This window comes from Fundulus heteroclitus, chromosome 12 (genome assembly GCF_011125445.2).
Source record: "Fundulus heteroclitus isolate FHET01 chromosome 12, MU-UCD_Fhet_4.1, whole genome shotgun sequence".
Taxonomy (NCBI): Eukaryota; Metazoa; Chordata; class Actinopteri; order Cyprinodontiformes; family Fundulidae; genus Fundulus; species Fundulus heteroclitus.
The window spans coordinates 7,473,178-7,493,192 of NC_046372.1; the positions used below are offsets into that span (position 1 = coordinate 7,473,178).

Genomic DNA, 20,015 nt, shown 5'->3' on the forward strand with positions numbered 1-20,015 from the left:
ATAAACATGCGGTAGCATTGCTTAGGGAAAGTCTAGTCCTGAATCCAATAGAGAATCTGTGGCATTACCATATAATGCATTTCACAGATGCTGTCTGTCCTGTCTGACTGAGTTTGACCCATTGTCCAAAGTAGAATGGAGAAAAAAGTGTCTAGATGTGAGAAGCTGGTAAAGACATATCTGAGACACTTCCTGCTATAATATGAGTGAAAGGGAGTTCTGCAAAGTATTAAGTCAATGGAGCTGAGCACAAACGCATGCCACACTTCAGATTTTAATAAAAAAAAATGGAAAACTATAAATTATTTACCTTCCGTTTCACTACTATGGACTACAACCACACTGCCAATGAAATGTGAGTGAAGTGAAGGTTATGTCTGTAATGTGTCAAAATGTGGAAAAGGCCAAGGGGTGTGAAAAGCTTTACAAGGCACTGTATGCAGTAGGAAATAATTTCTTGGCCTAACAAAAGGCTGCAGACATTCTCAGTCAGTTACCTATAAATTAAATGTCACAAGTTTTTTTTTTTTTTTAGCAGAAGTTGAATATGTGGCATTTAATGGCATGTCCTGCACCCAGAATGCCTTGCAATTGTATATTTTCTCCAAGGCACTTATCTCTACTGATTTATTGATGAACCAAGGTTGAAGCACAGTTATTGTTAAAAACACTTCCCATCACCCATTCCTTCTCTGCACTCCAATATAATCTGATTTGAGACCAGTAAGATATACTCTATGTGATTTTACTATGATAGTTTGACTAAAATTCCAATGCTAGGATTCATCAAGCTCACTCTGTAAAAAAATGGACTCAGCCGAGCATGAGGCGGATCTGTTACACAGAGATATATAATAAAAACAGAAGAGTACCAAAATCTTTTATTGTGGTACCACCAGTTACAGGCAAATTTACAACGTAAACAATTATACTGTAGCGTTACTAAAAGTATCATGCTCAAGAAATTAGGCAGGTGTGTGACTTTGAAGGGTGATTTTAAGAAATGTGCAAATCCTGTGTGTGTAAAAGACTGTGCAAAAATGGCTGCGATGGATAAAGACATATTCATTTTGTTGGGAGCAGTGATGATAGGACTCTTATATTAAAAACATCTTAATAAAACAATATAAAGAACAAATGTTGAGGTCTAGATACATCTTTTTAGGGTATGTTGACCTGTCTGCCCGTTCTTTGCAGCAATGCAGCTCAAGCTAAGTCAGATTAGTAGACGAGGAGAGTCAGTGACTGTCAATAGTCAAGTGTTGCACACCTGACAATATGCTATATGCTATTGGATTTTGGTCTGGGCTTTGACTGGGCCATTTAAACACATATTTTGATCTAAACAACTCCTTTGTGTCTCTGTTCTGCCCTGCTCTCAAGTCTTTTAAAACCTTTAGAAAGGTTTTCTCGGATCAAACCTTTCGTCAATTCTGATCAATGTCCCTGTCCTTGGTGAGGCGGGGACATGCTTTCAGAAAAGCATCCTGAAAGCCCAATGCATGCATTAAAAAGCCCCTGTAAATGTGAATTCTTATGGACTTCTTCTCATGGCCTTCTTCTTGCCATTCTACAGTGAAAGATCAAATATTCTCCACAACCTTATCTTAGACCTCTGTGGTGTGGTTCTAGGTCTTCACTATGGTGCTTTGTCTCCAATGTTCTTTAACAACCCTCTGAGGAACTCACAGAACAGCTGCATTCCTACTGAGATTACATTACATACAGATGTGCTTGGTTCAGCTGGACTCTATTAAATGGAGTCAGAGAAAAGGCACAGCATGCATCATCAAAACACACCGTGGTTCAGTTATAATCTGAAAAATTGTTTTCGGAACTTCAGTATTTTGTTCAATACTTTTTGTAAGGCCCGTTACTCTTATTTGTTTGTATGCCAGGGTGTGGATGTGTCTAAAGACCAATCCATTATGCCTTTGTATTTCTGTAAATGTGTAACAAAACTGTTTAAAATTACAAAGTGATAATGAACTATCTCCAATAAGTGCTCTGTAACACACAAGGGAAAAGCTTCCAGATTTCTGATCATCCCATTAAAGTTCCTTGACAGTCAGTCAGACGGAGGCTGAGCTGCAGCTACATCCTTTACACCCAATACCCTACGCCTTTTTTTCACATTATCAGAGTGTGGCGATGAATTATTCAGTATTGACTATGTTTCTTCATTATGAGTGGCAGACTCCATCATAGATATAGCTGACTGAACAAGGTAAATGTGCGATGCATCTATGCAACAGGCAAAATTTCCCCATTGACAGTACATGTTCTTGTAAATCAAGCAGCAATTACAGGAGACAGTTGCCACAGAATTGTCATGAAAATAGCTTTGCCTGCTTGAAATGTAACTATTGACAGCTTGTTATTTGTTTCATTTGGCTTTATTCTTAAAAGCTCACACATCTGTAATAGATTTTTTTTTTCTAACTGCAGACCCTATACAGATATATGTATATGTGTATCAATATAATTGTTTATATTTTTGGTGAATTTTGGATCAATAACATTGTTGTTTAACAGGAAGGTACTTTAAGTGCAATCAGAGGGAGAAGGGGTATGAAAAATAAGTTTTACTTCTTCATACCCCTTTTCAGACAACTTTCTTTAATCATTAATCAATGTCAGATATCAGGGTAAATATACCTGATATATTTTATTTAGATGAAAATTTTGTTTATCTCATTTCTATGTATGTTCAAATTATTTAATTGAGTTGGAACAGAAAATTTGATTTAATCTTTACCAATTACTGTATGTGGTACTTGGTTGAAGAATCTCTTTTGATTATTTTGATTATTATTATTATTTATTAATTTCTGAAATTGATTTATTTAATATTTGTTAAATGTGTTAAATTTGTTAATTGTCTGAAATAAAATCATTCATCATCATCATCATCAACAGCATTTTAACAAGCCATATTAACAAGCAGAAACCAGCAGCTCATTTTGCTCTACTCAAGGTCCAATCATCAAGGGTAAAGGCCCGAAGGGAGCACCAGAAATGTGAAGGATGAAGCTGGTGCATTTCCCTTCTCATCTGGGATATCACTGAACAGAGGTATGCATGTAGCACCATGTGTATAAGTGAGATTCAGAGCCCTTTTGAAGCATGCCCTCATGATCAAAATCGAGTCAGAGAGGACCATCACTCTCCCCTGGGTAAATGAGAGGATTCCGCTCTGCTTCCATGAAGACAATGGGGGATTTTAGATTTGACAGATAGCTTTGACCACTGACTTCACAGGCGGCTTCAAACTCCCTGGCTGTACTTCGATCTCCAAGCTGAATCATGATTTCCCCACTGCACCGTTGGCTGTGATACAGAAGGATGGTGGGTATACAGAAGCCTTCTTTGCCAAAAGGGATTTAATTCACAGAGCTGTGATGGGGGGAAAAATCCCCAGACAGAAACTGATTTTTTCCCCCAGTTTTGTTTTCCAGCACATCCGAGTGTCCTGAATAAATATTAGATATGTATCAAATTGTTCTATTTTGCACTTTAAAATAAAATAAATAAAATGCACAGTTTTTGGAACATTTAAATAGCGCTTTAAAAAAACATATTTCCAGTTGCCTTAGCTTTTAATGTTACTTCTGCAATGTTTCTTCTATTGCTGTTAGTATTAGTAAGTGACAGGGGTGAGGAACAGAAATCTGTTAGACCTCAATCGTTTGATGAGTCACACTGTCTGAAGCCAGATGGGGGAACATTTAAATACCAATGCTTTGCATGCTATTAGGCCATCAAACAGCGAGGATACTTTGCTTTGCAGCAAACCAATTTCAAATTTTGCTTCCTGCCTTTTATGATGCTCTCTGTTCCTCTGCAAGGAAACCAAATAATACTGTGTTGCTGTATTAAATGCACTTGAGGAGGAATTCACAAAGCAGTGCCATCCCCCCACCCTACATTTTGTGCAACTGTTTTGCACAATCTATCTGGAAGTCCAGCAGATGCAAACGATTTCCACTTTTTTTCACACCATCCTCACTTTAGGGATAAAATAGCAGGTGCAGAAGTGAAGAGATTAAAACAGAAACGTCCGACTGCTAACCTGATGAGGCACTCGTTGTAACTGTAAGAGCATCGCTTGGCTGTATCAGGGAGCAATCGTATTCCAAACTTCCCTTTCAAAATTAATTAGTAATGTGGACATAGATACTGGATGTTTAAAGGATGTAAAAGTCAGTGGATTGATTATTTCCTTTCAGTGATTCATGAAGCTGTGAATAATAAATGAAAATAGCCTCAGTGGACAGATCTTCTTTACAAAGCTAATTTAAGTAAATGCCGGTTATTGCCCTGTGCAGGTGATGCATCTTTTGGAACATTTCAAAATAAAAATCGTCTAAATTTTCAAACGAGTGAAAACTGGATTAAAAACACAGTTTGGGCAACCTATCTGCTTTGAAACATTACTTCCAAACATTATCACAAAATTATAAATTCAACCTTTTGTGACATCCCTACCCTGATTTTATTTTATTTTTTATTTTTTTGTAAAGCCATTAGATCAGTAAACCCCTTTGTTTTTCCTGCTCGACATCAAAACTGTCACCAGCTTTCAGCAGGTGGTATTTTTTCATACAGCTCCAATGAGGGGGCGAGCATCTCCAGTCATAAAAGCTAAAGATGTATGGCTGTAATTTATAAAAAAAAAAATATATGCATTAAAATTTCCCCAAAATACCCCCATTTAAATGCGGGTAAATTGCATCACCACAGATGCAATTTGTAACCCAGAGCTATTTTAGGAGCAAATCTTCACAAGCAATATGTGATTTTGAGCATACTGAGTGTTGATTTTGGCTAAATGAAAATAAACTGTCTGTTGATTAAATATCTGATGAAAATGCGTTACATTATTATTCAGAATATTATTATTATTATTATTATTATTATTATTATTATTATTATTATTATTATTATTATTATTATTATTATTATTATTATTATCATCATTATTATTACTATTATTATTACATTAAATCTCAAACATTTTAATTCATGTATGACTCCCTTTGACATCAGAGTTGCAAAAAACCCAATTTTTCCTTAGTTGAAGTTCTCTCAATATGCCCGTGCTGACCGACACTATACCATCATGTTGTAACACCTTCATTCGGTCTCATCTGCTTTCAAGTGCTCTCTTAAATGTTCAGTGGAGTAGAAGCTGTCACTTTATACATCTCAGATTAAATAATAATGTATATTCTTCAGTGATGGTATCAATGAGTTGGTTGTTTGTATCTGTTATACTTTATCGGCTGGTTTTGTTGTTCTTGTTATATCTCTCTTTGCAGGTGCAGAAGCAGACTCAGAGGATATTATATTTCGCTCTCCCTTTCTTTCACCTTTTCTCCCTTTAAACATTTTGTCTCATCTGTTTCTCTCCTTTTTTTTCCTCTTCAACCTTTCCGTTTCTGTGTCCATTGTACATGAAATAGTCCCAGCATAAAATCTAATAAGAAAAAGAAGAAGAAAAAAACTCAGTGGAGTTGAGTTGATTAACTGCGGCCGATAACGGTCAGAACTCTGTGTTCTTCATAAATCAGGACTTTGTGTTGGCTTCATCATTCTGATGCAGCTTGGTTCAGGGTCATGGTGATTCAGTGGAAAAAATCCCAAATAAAAACAACACCTCCAATCAGACCCCCACTATCATTTTCTCTTCTGTTTGCCTCATTACACACTCAGTTCTGGTATTGCCATGAATGTCAAACTCATATCTTTTTTTTTTCTTCCGCCACTTTGCAGTGCAGTCCTATAAAGTTGAGAGTTGATGAAACGTTGTTGAAATAACAGCAATGGTGACTCAGAGAAGAGTTTGACGTTCCCCCACCAGGTGTTGATCATTCAAATAAGACATTGTTATTTATGTTGTTTCTTCCAGCCTTTTCATCAGGCTTTAGTTCATGTTCCTTTTATACTCTCTATGTAATGTCAACTTTCTGCAAGAAATCTATTAAAGACTTGAGGTTTAACCAAATCATTCCAGCTCATCTATGCTGTGTTTGGGATATACATTAAATGTTCATCCACATCATAATGGGGAAGTTCTCTAAGTAAATGCACATGGATCTCCTCTTATTAAAGGAATAAGGAACATTTCTAATTGGAAAACAATTCATGGAAGGAACATTTGTTACCCATTATTTTGAGAGCAGAAACACCAAGCGAAGTAATCCTCTGCTTTAAATCATCACAGTTCGTCTTTGTTTGGTTCTGTTTATATGCTAATAGCAAAGAAATAGAGAGTTTAAACTACTTGTCACTGTTTGCTTCTTGGCTATAATTAATTTCAATTGCAAATCAATCAATGTTAATTGTGATTGTGACTAAAAGGCCCTCCGTCCTGCTTTTAAGATTTCAGGATCAGATTTGATGCACTGCTAAAGAACTTGTGCTATAATGTCAACACAAAATGCACCACTCAGATTCCAACATGAATGTGAGTAATATTTAGCAAAATGTCCTCACTTTGGTACAAAAGGTCCTCAATTTGATGGTGAAATCCGAAAAATGGTCCCCACTCTGATACCTAAACAGGAGCATGCATACGCATATTGTGACGCCATACCCCACACATGTGCCAATCCAGCAGACTCTGTGCCAATCAAATGTTCCGGCAGTGAGCTCATAATAACGTCCCTTTAGTTTGATTTCCATTTTGTTGGCTTCAAGTCATACTTTATTATTCTTAAAGGAAAATTAGAAGTTGTAGGAACTCTCATCTGAAATTCCTCAAACTGTTATTTTAGACAAACTGGAAGTATCTCCTGTAACGCTCTGTGGGTTTTGCAGAATTATTATTGCTAGATATGTTGTGTTGATGAATTACAGTTTAAAGAAGCGGTTGCTCAGGGTTTTCCATTATGGTTTTTCATTTTAATAAGCATCCTTTTTCCACACTCAGCTCTAGAGGCTCATGGGTGGTCTTCAGAGCAAAACCAGCCTTCTTTGTCAGCTTTTTTGTCAGCCCAAAGAGATAGCTTCAGATGAGCTTGCACCCTCCATAACAGACTTAAAAATATATATTTAATATATATATAAAAAAAAACATCTTGTGGCAAATACCAAGAGCATAAGCAGCCTCAACAAGAGAAGTCTGTTATGTGCCCTAATTTAAAAAAAGGCTGAGTGGGAATACTATAAAATGTTGGTCATAATTAATGTAATTTACATATTTTTAAGTAAAAGACATTTTATGTGGGGGTTAAAGGTGTCCAGTTTTATTTTATTTTTTGATGAACATCGTATGTTTTGTACTTTTGGCCCTTAAATATTTTTTTAGGATGGTTCACCTAATTGAAACCATACTTTTCATTAATTTTGTTTGAAGGTATAAAGTAGTTTTCTGGAGTTGTTTTTAGTTTCTTCTTCAGTTTGTCTAATCTCTGTGCTTCATTTATTTGTGTATAACAAGTAATCTATTTAATGTTAAACATTTGTATTTAATGACGTCCCTGGAAGCTTCTATGTGAACAAAAATGTTTAGATTTCTAACTCCACATATTTTACTATTTTACACATACTCCAGCATTTTGCAGATGCAAGTTTGGATCAAATTTTCCAATAGGGAAACATAGTGGATGGAAAATATTTGAGCTCATTTTAAAAGTTTGATCACTTACAAGGAAATGCATCTCTTGTGTTTGTTGCAGTTTCATTGTAGTATGAAGAGACAGAATGTCAACTAATAAACATGATACAGAAATAAACATGATATTAAAGTGAAAAATAATTTACATGTTATTAAAACAATCATGTCATCCCCTACAACCAAACTAGAACCACTTCCCATGTAGCACACAGATCAGCTAATGAAGAGCACACCAAGAGCTAAATGCCTTAACAAGGATGGGATGCTACCCAAGACCACGAGCAAGAAAGTTAATGCAAAGGTGACACTTGTTGGTGCAATGATTGGAAAATGGAACAATTGTAAAATGACAGCCTTAATCTGAAGCTCCATTCAGGAATTTGTTTCAAGCACTGAGGATAATGAGAAAGGTGGAGAATTAGGCATGACTACAGTATGAGTTGACCAATAGCATACTCTGACAATTAACATCTAGAGGCCAACGGATGGTGCCCTGTTCCAAAAGACTTGGGCAAAAACAGAACAGAACAGTGAGCTCATGGAGTTGCCTAGCCAGACCTCAATCCTGCAAAAAAAAAAATCTGTGCAAAGCTGATGCTTAAAGTTGCTGATCAGCAGCCAAGTTTCTGATGAAGAGTGGACCTAAATCCCTCCTGAGACTCTGATGACATACTACTAGAAACACTTTTGTGCTCTGAGTTGAACTCAAAGTGCAGATCAACCCCTTATTCTACTCACTAACATGCAACTTCATGTTTAACTTGCATATAATGTGCTCTTGCTATTTTTTGGGGGGATTTTCTGACCATATTAAAAGGAGACTCTTCATTTCACTTCAGAGAGCAAATTCAGCAGTCAATCAAATACATATTAATCCCACTGTAGACTAGACAGATAAAATTTATTATTTTCTTTATTTATTTGTTATTTAAAATTCCAAATGTTCTGCCATGGCTTAATGGACTCCAATTTTAATCACACTTGGTACAAAAGACAAAAAAATATGATTACAATTATTATTACTATTATTATATATTAATTATGGAATATTATAGGATTTGATTACATCCATCCATCCATCTTCCATCACGCTTATCCCTGTGGGGTTGGGAGCGGTGCTGGTGCCTATCTCCAGCATTCAATGGGCAAGAGGCAAACAAACTTTTCAGTAATTTTCATATTTATTGAATATTACTTTATATTCCTATTTGTTACCAACATTGGAGACCATGTATCACTTTCTTTTCCACTTCCCAGTCATTAGCATAATCCAAATAAAATACCTTAAAGTTGTGGTTTTAATGGGACTAAAATGCAGTAAAGTTGGTGGATAGTTTTGCAATTCATTGTAGGATGTAGAGCAATGCCTAAACAAATACATTGTTTGAAGTTGTTCCTCTTGAGTAGTTGTAGCTTTGAAACTGTTAAAAATAAGTCACATTTGTGTGTAAGAAACAGAATACACCTTTAAAACAACAAACAAAACACACATTCAGAAACATATTTGTTGTTTTCGGTCATTTGGTATCATTTATTTGCAGCAGCCACTTATTGTTGCAACGGGTTATGGCTAACTTACTCACCATTCATTTTATGCTATGCAATTATTGGATCCCCGCATTTTTTTTTTGTTTGTTTGTTTATTTGTTTTATTCATGTGTCAATCCAATCCAGTTCAACATTTAGAATAACCTGGAAAATTAGCTTTCTGTGTGTGGCGCTGTCGAGGTCCACATCCTCCTACCTGGTAGTGTCGGCAGAGGTGATGGCGATGAGCGGCGGCGCTCGCAATGGCAGCGTCGTGGGCCGCGGTGGAACTGTGACCGTGTCCGACTCGGGCTTCCGATCGAAGTAGTACTGTTCGGCCTGTCTGAAGGCCAGGGGGGGCAGCTGGACTGTCCGGCAGGAGAGCCTGCGCACCAGAAAGGGCTCCATGCAGCTGACAGGCCCTGGCTCTGGTGATTCAGATGACTCGTCGGACACCTGAGGGGAAAGACAAGACGGGCAGGTAAGATCAGACCTTAAGGAAATGATGGATGTGTTTGTAATAGTAAAAAAAAAAAAAGTTTAAACGCTGGCTCTGTGAAGAATTACAACACCCTAGGTGGAATATTCAAAAACTGCAATGCCAGTTCCTTTTACATTGTGATGTGCCTTGTTCGCAAAATATCATCAATATTATGTTAAACTACCAACCTCGAGCCTCGGGTCTCTGGGCGTGTTAGCAACTAGACCTTTATTTTGGACAATTATAACCTAAGCTTGGTGGTACCAGAATTAAGTATGGACTGAAAGCAAATGCATGTCAAACTTCTTTTGACAGTAAGAGATTTAGAAATCCATGTATAATTGTTATTCTACCTTATAATTATCATCTATTTGGTGTTAATCGATCACAAGCAATGTGAGAAAATGTAAAAAGTTCAAGGGCCCTTAATAATTTAGCAAGGGAATACATATACAGAAAGATCTATAGGGTAAAATGAATGCAATAATATTTCTCAGGATGCTTGCATTGCCTCGCTGGATTTCCAAGATGCTCTTTCTCAGGGAGGCACACAAATAGTGAAGGAAGCCACTAGAGCAAGTCTGCCAATTTTGAATTTAATTTTAAAACCGTTTCCTTCACTGCATCAATAGACTTTCAGACACGGTCCCCGGCAATTGCAAATAAAGTAGTTGCGCATTTAGGAATAAGCACCTGATTATGTGTTTTATAAAAAAATTAACAACTACAAAGAGAAAGCACACATCTTGAAAGAGAACACTGAACCCTTATTTTACTTGACAAAGGTTCAAACTGAAAGTGATTCACTTGAGGAGAAGTAGCAGCTCAAAGTGAAAATGACACTGTACAGACAAGAGGGAGAAGAAGAGGCAAAAAAATAATAATCCACTGATAAGAGCTCCAGCTGAGGGTAGAAAGAAGCTGAGGACTTTAAACGCAGGAGATGAGACGAGAGCGAGACGACAGAAACTCATTTTACAGTAGCAAGTTAACCTGGAGGAAAGACATCGGGTGGTCAATAAACCGTTAAGTGGTTATCAGAAAAGTTGATTCTGCTGCGGTAATGGCTGCAGCAGAGAGCCTCTCATAAAGTGCCATTTGTCTGAAGCAAGGTTACCCTGGGTTACAGTTTAACATAACTCTCTCGAATGTCAGGTACAAATCTTCAGGACCAAAAATTATTTGGGACTATTCATTCTAATGCTTACACAGCTTTGCAAAAACATTCATATTTCTTGAACTTTTCCCCATTACCTCAAATTACAACCACAGATTTCCTTTGGATGGGATTTTAAAGTGGAATCAAATAAAACATAGTCTACAAAACTATTTCCAATTAAAATCTGAAAAGTATGGCATGAATTTCCATTTAGCTCCCTTTACTATATCCTTAAACAAAATCCAGTGAAATGAACGGCCTTCAGAAGTCGGCTAATCAGTAAATTGAGATGATCCGTGTGTGTTCTAATCTCCAGCTGTTCTGTGAAGACTTTGGAAAAATTAGCCAACGATGAGTGTCACAAAGGCCAGGAAACACATCAGACAAGTCAGGGAGGACGATGTGGAATAGACTAAAGTGGGGTTAGCTTACTGTATAAAATGAAGAATTTTTAATAAGAGAATCAACCAAAAGGCTGAGCAGGGTCAGTGGAACTGTGGCTAAAGTAGCAGGACGGGCTGAAGTTTCACACGTGTTTTACTGTAGATGTTGGTTCAACATACCTGCATAAAATTTTATGCGCTGCTAGAGTTAATTCCAACCATTTAATCCAGCTGTGTTGAAGGAAATTACTGTGGTTTGCTTTATTGTCCTTCAGTTCAGCGGATTCTTTTCTCCCACCCCTGAAGGTGATCCAGGTCAACAGCGGGTAGTCGATGGAGGTTCAATATCAAGTCAATTTTTGAGGTGTATTGCCCTTGTGGGAAACCACAAAGTTAATTAGTTACCGTGTCATTGAATAGTTCCCACAGTATCTTCCAGGACTCAGGACAAACTTCAATACGCCAGCGCACACGTGCAAGGTGTTCATTTGAGACAGGATGATGAATGGAAGCTGATCGTGTGCCATTAATCTCGCTGCAAACTACACGGTCATTGTTCTGCGTGAATGGAAAAGGATTTATTGTTGAGCGTTGGGTCAACCGTTAACATTCGCATTCTGCTCGCAGCTTTTTTTTAATGCGTGTGTACCGCGAAATCATGGAAATTTTTCAGTGAGTTGAGCTTGTGGTTTTTATTTCGGCACATAAATAATGCTGACACAAACTGCAAGCGGTACAGTTTATACAGTTACGTCATTGCTAGGAAGTCCAACAGCAACATTTATAGTTGTGTTTCCATCCGATTGGCATGCCAGTTTTGAGCAAACTTTTAAAATGTTGCAGAAACAAAAATGCAAATTAGGTTTGTTTCCATCTATGGGTTGGGAGCGAATTGCCAAACTACGCAAAGCATAATTCCATCAGAAGCTGATGTTACCCGTAACGTATTCTGCAAATGTGTTTCCATCTCCTGTTTAGCGCATTAACGGTTTTTCGCAAAACCCCAAAAACCACCTCAAGCGAACCTAAAAACTGTTTTGCAAAATTAAGGAAGTTATTTAAAATTTTGCCATTACCATCAGCAATTTCTAACGCGCGACTTCAAAATGCTCATTAAAAAAAACATTGATAGAAACACGGCTTGTGTCTGCAAATATGATGGATGTCAGATAGGTAGTTTTCAAGTTGATACTTTTTAGCTTAATTATATCAAATGCTTTTCGGTTTTTGCTTTGTAGCATATTCAGCTAATCTCTATATACTGCATTCCCGATAATGAGTCAGTTTCATGATAAGATATAATTTTTATTATAGCGCTGTTGGAGGTTTGTATGCAGAAGATATATTAGGCCTGAGATTTGCATGCTGCAGCTATGAGTGTTTTTGAAAAAGCCCTGAATCAGTAATAAGCGCAAAAAAAAAAAAAGATCTATTCGTGTAATTTACTACACTCCTGAAATAATAACACATAAATAGACTAAGTTTATTGATGCTGCTCTGTAATTCAGACAAGGCTCGTGTGCACTGCCAGGCACCTAAGACAACCTGATACATGCAGCACTTTACGCATCAGGACGGAGATTACCGCTGATGGTTTGGGGGTTTATTTCCCACGAGGTGCAAATGTGGCTGGGGAAGGTGAAGAAAGAGGAGCCTGTTGTAACGTAGCAGCAGACTGATGCTGCACAGGCTCAGGGGAGACCTTCAGCCAGGGACTGCACCGGGTTTCACCCTCTCTGCCCAAGAATATAAACTGTTGTGTTGCTTTATTTTTATTTTTGTATTCTATATCACGTTGTTTTATCTGTTAAGGGACAGCAGATGTGAATTAGCTTATGCTTTAATATGGTGCAGTGCATCATACGGTAACATTTATGTTTGAGCTATACTACCCTTTTAAATATAGTATATAATAACAATGAATCAGTGACCTGACTAATCTAGACATTTTTCTTAGTATGCATTCAGGGGATTCAAAATATTTCTACGACATAGCAAAGTCATTTATAAAGTTAGTTAAAAAAAGGCAACAGCCTGGCACTAACAAAAATGAATGAAAACGGAGTCTTAATTTTTTTAGAGCAAATTTATACATAGAAGGGGAAAATGAAAAAAAAAGCGAGATTCAGACGTTACGATCCCATCTGGTGTGGTGGAGAGAAGTAACCCTCAGACTGTTAAGTTAATGCGAATAAATTTCTTTCTAGCTCAAAAGTAATTTACAAGAGTAGCGTTGCAAAAGAGAAGCAGCAGCCCTGAAAAAGATTTTACGCAAATTAAAATGGTTTTGCATTTTTTCACAATATTGTCAGCAAAGTTGTTCCCAGGCTTAGACTAACTCCCAAAAGTGTTTAATGCTGCTGAACACGATATCAATGACAATAAAACTGAATGAGTCAAATTTGCATTAATGTGGTTCTATTACCCTGAATTAGCTGTAGGAATTATACAACACTTCTGACGCCCCCTTTTCATTCATTTAAAACAACAAAAACAGTTGAAAGTATCAGAAGTGCAGATTTCTGAGCAAGGTTCACATCCCGTCTTTGACGATCACAACAGCAGCTCTGATCTGAATAGCTCATGTTCGCCCTGCAGCAAGCCGCCGACTGAAAACACCTTCAGCGGTAAACAAAAACATTTCTCTGGCAGCTTGTGCGGCATTGTTTGCTGCTCCTCACAGGAACACATGTCTCTATCAGCCAAGGAAATGTCCCAAAGCACCAACTTACATACTGTATGTGTACATGTGCTTTTATCGCACCCCCCCCCCCCCCCTCCTTCTGTCACCACAGTTCTGTCTCACCAGTTGCAGCTGACACACCTCACCGCCACCACCTGTCCGCCCCTGCATCCATCAAGATGCCAATCTTCATCCATAAAGTCATGCAGCCTTTCATTCCCACATAATTACCTGCATTAGACTCATTGGCAGACAGTGGCTTATGGGGGGCTAATACGGGAGCCCACATGATTTCCCTTTCATTTTTCAGTGGGCTGAAGGCAAAGCAGGTGGGACGTGGATCCAATGAGTCACTGAGATTCAATTAGTATTAATCTTAAATTCCGTTCGTAGCGCAATCACAGACCAAAGAGTGAACTTATGTAACGGCCAGCTGATCCTCCTCTCACCGCTGTTAGGCCCCCACTTGCCCTTCAGACGGCTCTAATCCTCCGTAATAGATTCATTAATTTCCCTTGTGTCAGTCCTTCAGTTACAATGATATTAATTAGCAAGTGAAAAACATTTGCATGCTTAAAAGTGTGATGCATCCCAACAAAATTTGAATATCATCCAGAAAGTTGGACTCATTGTGTGGATTTGATGCACACAGAGTGACAATATTTTAAGTGTTTGTCTTCATTAATGGTGATCATTATGACTTCCAGCTCATAAAAAACACACCCAGTTGATTGGAATTTAGAATCTAACGTAGGGCCAATACTAATAATGGAAAATAAAAAGAAATGCCACGTTGTGAGTGCTATATCAAAGTATAATTATGGGAAGCTTAGAGTAAAGAAAAGATGTGGTGGAAAGTGATTCATAAGCAACAGGTTCAAAGATTGTGAAGCAAAGCTCAAGAGTTTGGGGAAGGTTTAAGGTGTAGACTTCAGTTACAGTTCGAGGACATGGTCTACTATTGTTGCCATTCCTTGTGTTAAATCGCTTCAGCACCAGTAACACCAACTCTAGTAACAGCCCACGCTGGCAGGTTTGATGATCATGTTACTCATTTTGACTGGTCAGAAAACTCTCCTGATTTAGAGCCCAAAGACAATCTACATACAGGGTATTGTTGAGAGGAAGGGGAGACACATCTGATCCAACAATGCAGTATATTTAAGGCACCCTGGGCTTCTTAAAACCTCAGCAGACACACATGCTGATCACCTCAATGCCAGTAATGCAGTAACTCTTTCAAAAGGATCGGCAACCAAGTAGCAAGTCTATACTGTACAGTACATGGAGATAACACCATGAGTTGGAGATATTGGACTTCTGAGGTGTGTCTGGTGGACCCTTTAAAGCAGCGTTGGTGTTCTGTACACTAAATGTACAGAAACGTCCCACAGAAAAGCAAGAAGTATTTAGATCTAGGAAATCATCACTTTCCATTCAGTTATTTCCAGACCTGTTTCCTTTTGTGTTTGTCTAGGGAAAAATGATGAGATAAACTGGTACCAGTGTCATCCGTGTATGGCCCTCTGGTTTTACAGCAGAACGCTGAATATATGATCAATACTGCTCTTGCTGTCTATCACTGTTTTTAATTACTTGGACACTCAGTCTATATGTGTGTGTGTGTTTCTATTTTATCAAGATTATGCACGCGGTCACTTCACTTCCACTCACTTTGGCTGTCTCTCCCAAAGCCTCAAGTGTCTCTCTATGATAAGTGGGATCACGGAAAGGTTAATTGGTCTGCAATGACTCTCCTTGGCTCTCAGTGGACTTCATACGCCAATCTATCTGCGTGGTCAAGTGGACCTATGTCAGTATAACCCATCAGGTTGTGTGACCCCAGCGCACGTTTTTTCAATAAACTTGGATTCATGGGGGAAAAAAACTATATAATATACAAGAAAGAAACAACATAATCATATGAGTAAAGCTTTAGGTATTTATATTATTTCCACAGTGAATGTCTGTTGTTGCATATCCACATCTCAACAGTTGCGTCACAAATCTAGGTGTTTTAAAATAGTCGGACAGATGAAACTGCTTCTGTTTTGCCATGAGACGTGACAGTCAACATCGATGGGCGAGCAGATTTTATCAGCCAAGTTTGCGAGAGGCTTTTCCCTCTCCGCATGGAATTAATGCATGATTTATATTCTAATCAGAAGGTTGGTTAGCCAATATTTGCAGCTTGGAAACACGGGCACAGCCAGTACTAATTTGTGTGTTAGCCAGCTGGTTTCGCTTAAATGTTCTGGTCCAAATCAAAACATACAACCCAGTATTTCCAGGAAAATCTATTTTAAAAAGTATGGTCCCACGTGGGGCTGCACAGTAGAACTGTTGCCTTACAGCAACAAGATCATAGCTTCAAATCCCAGTCTGCAGGAGTATGCCTGTAAGTTTAGTCAGTCTCTTTAAATTTCTCTTGTGCATGTGTGTATGTTGGGGGGGGGGGCACCAGTCCCCCCTGCGACCGTGTTAAAAAGAATCTTTTATTGTCACCATGTTTTAGCATGGTCACATCACCTTAGGATACACACAAATAACATGACACACATACACAACTAACTTAATAGTTACAATTTTGTTTTGTTAGAGCATGCAAGTTCGTATCAGAGTACGAGAGCTCTGATATCAGTCCCTTTGCAAGTGATGTGAGCCATGTTCCATGGATTAGTCCCTCCTTCACCAATCTCAAGTAATGAGGTAGTTTTTGTGCAGTGATCTTGAGGCTTCATTTACAGAAATGTGCAGATTTGATATTCCTGACTGAGAATAGGAGTGTGCAAATAGGTAATAACAGTAGTGTAATTGTAACATGGACCACAAACTCAGCAGGGGACAACAGCCCTCACAGCTCTTGGAAAGGAATGACAATTCTGAGCCTTTAATTTAAGTTTATTTATTAAGTGGGAGAAAATAAATAAAAAACAAGTGGAATAGCGTGTTTATTTTTCTTTCCCGGTATTACAAATGTCTCAAAAATGCTTCAGTTGCATTTATTCAGTAAGAATTGCTAAGGGTGCAAAAAAAAAGAGTGGCTCTAATGATTTTGTTAGAAACAAAATCATAAAATGTTTTCTTTCTTCCTCTAAATAAATGTACTGAAAACAATGGTAGTCTTTTTCTCATTGTTTGTGTGAGATTGGACCGCTATAAAGTATGCATCATTTGTTTTTGTTTTTTTCATGTTTTTAAACTACTGTTCTATGGGAGCAGTAAATCTATGTACCCTTTATGCGTTTCTCAATTTTGCATTTTTCAACAAGATTGACCCGATATGCTCCAGACTTTTTATTTTGATTTGCAAATAGTTTTCTTGAATACTAACATCATATCTTTTATGAGGCTCTCAGTTACTTGTTATAATACTACAAAAGCAGTGCTGATCTTTTATTGTACGGTTGAGAATTCCTGCAACACATCTTAGCCAAATAATGCTGCAGAACTTGCAGAACTTCTTTTGTCTATCCCATTTGGTGAAAGGGAAGGGTGAAGACATATTAATACCCCAGCGAAACTGAAAGCCTTTGGGTAGAAATGAAAAGTTTCTACACCCTGTGATCAACATAAGAAAGTTTTAATTGCAAAACTGCTTTAGTCAAATTTATTTAATGGAAGCTGTAAAAAAGGGACACGGATGGCAATGGGGATTTTGTTAGAAGCAATTATCTCCTAATGTGTTTATCCCCATTAAATACATTTAAATGCAATAGAATAATATAAATTTTACACCTGTATCAGGGGTGCTAATAAGTTTAGAGGCCACTGAAATGGTGCATTTTCCACTGGTGCTAAACGAATAGAAATCCTCTTCCTGGACACACCATTTTTTGTACCTATTTTAATCTATTTCTTTGAAACGTTAATGTCCTTTCACTTTATTTGGCTGTGCTGCAGGACCCAACAACCGGCAGAAGGCAGGCTGAATCAAGGAGAAGTGGTTTAAAATACATTTCCTGAAGCAAAAACAAAGGACCGCAGAAAGCATGGAGATTCCACACAACAAGGAGATGATCAGCGACACAGAAGGTGGGAAAACACGAGGCTCTGACAAAGACTCATGAAGCGGGCGTATGAATACAGTTGAACGTGATTACTAGGAAATGCACCAGGCGAATAATAAACTCAATGTGCTGCAAACTGAGGGAGGCTAAAATGGCTGAAAGACACAGGAAACATTAGCAAATCACAACAAAAATAGGTGACTAATTAGCATAAACCTCAGAAACAACTACAGACAGAGTTCAGACAACATTGAGCTCAAAGTCTGACGGATATTTTGGTCAGCTTTAGTTGTTTTCAAAAGTGCTTTGCACACAAATTTAATTAACAAGATATTCAGGGTTCATCTACAAGGAAGACACTAGTTTGAAGTTCAAACGAAGCAAATAAATTCAGCAATTAAATAAAGATGAAGTGGTTAATTTGTTGGCTAACTGAAGGTTAGCTGTAATTGGATAGCAAATTGACCTGCTTTCAGAAAACCCATTCCCATCAACTTTTTTTTTACAAATACACAGATAAAGTGATACTTTAGGTCCTTAAATTAGCTTTGTGACACAGTGAAACTCTCCTTTGGTCTCTGTGAAAAAGTACTTAATCCAGTTGATCTAATTTTAGGGGAAACGGTAGTTTAAGAAATCAATGCAAAATGGGTCAGGTTCTAAATTGAGCTCTTACCTTGCAAGATTCCAAAAGATAATCTGAGTCATATTGCATGGACATGTGAGAAGAGTTTTTCTATGTTTGCTTACATATGACTCTCGTGTGCTTGAATTACTCATTTTTTAATATCTGCAACCAAAATGAAAATGCATTTCAAGGGGCAGCAGCTGAGAAAAGACAGCTCACGCTCGGCTTTGAGTTATATGCTTTTATTATGAAAGCGGTTAAAAATGTATGTGGAATAGAATCTGTTAGACAAAAAATTATTCATCCACAGTTTCTGTAGGGAGTTGTAGCCTTTGATGAAAACTCTTGATGTGAGGCTTCACAGAGATGCAGGTGGTTCAATACTGCCATCATTCAGCTGTTTTTTTTTTTTTTTTTTTTTCCGCCTCACCATCAAGCTCTTCCTTCTCTGAGGGCTGAGATCCTGCCACATTATCCTTCATTTTATAACATTTTCCTCATTTACGCTCGGCCCACCTCTTGCCTTTCTCCCACGTACAATATGGCTAGATGACTTGATATGAAGTCCGCAGTATTTCACCTATTTTGAATGTTCCTGCTCCGCCATATCAGACGTTACTCATTTCTGATCACAATGCACGCAGCGCCGTCTCCACGCTGAGCCCCTCGGGAGCCAAAAGGCTTTTACACGTGAATATTTTCAAGATCCTCGCTCTCCTGTTCAAGGTTGATGAATTAATTCATTTCAATTAGAGCGCAGCATAACATGAAATGCATCAGTTGAATCTTTCAGAAGTGCACTCTTTTTCTGTTGACCTTTTCAGAGATGAATATGCCACCATAATTCTGATGGTGTTGACATGACTGTGGGGTGATTTCAGCAGCAAACCTCAGCTTTGTGGCTTTGTTTGGTTTTTATGACAATTATGCTCCCGGAAACAATGTTGGTGAATTATTAATATGGGGTGTGTGCATTCTGCAAGAAATCTTTTTTTCCCTGCAGCTTTCCCCCTTTTTTTTTTTAAGCTTATATCATCAGTGGTGGCTTCTGCTAAGAGTGCCAGAACGAAACCTGAGGCAAAGCTAAAAGGCATTCCCTCGCTCCGTCTCACTGAAACTAATATCACCTTTTCAGTTTCCAATCACATATAACCTAATGCATTATATCCTATATTCTGCATGCGTTGTAAGATTAAAAAAGAGCAATATTTCCTAATGCAAGTTAAAATTCCAGGTCACAGAAACCACTTAGAATATATTGGCAAACTTGGCAAACTTTTTTCTATAAGGTACTCAAAATTTATGTGATCATGAGGTGCTTCTAAGGGTTAGATTAAAAAAAAAAAAAACAGAAATGTACTCTTATAATTTCCACCCAGAGGGCAGAATGAGCTCAGTCTGCGCAACTCCTTGTGATCAGTCCTGTCATTCATCCCGGTTCTCTGATTTTACTGCCGCAATGGATTTATTATCAGAGTGGGGAAACTGAAATGGATTCTGGGGAACACCCAGAGGCAAGAGGA

At 37.9% G+C, this 20,015-nt stretch overlaps 1 protein-coding gene across 1 annotated transcript in view; it reads right to left on the bottom strand.

Moving 5' to 3' along the window:
* pde4d (phosphodiesterase 4D, cAMP-specific) overlaps positions 1-20,015 on the bottom strand; it is a 271,210-nt gene that overhangs the window by 200,772 nt on the left and 50,423 nt on the right. Inside the window, exon 3 of the mRNA XM_012870008.3 lies at positions 9,366-9,604. Within this exon, the coding sequence (XP_012725462.2) occupies positions 9,366-9,604 (239 nt within the window). The remainder of the gene's footprint in view (positions 1-9,365; positions 9,605-20,015) is intronic.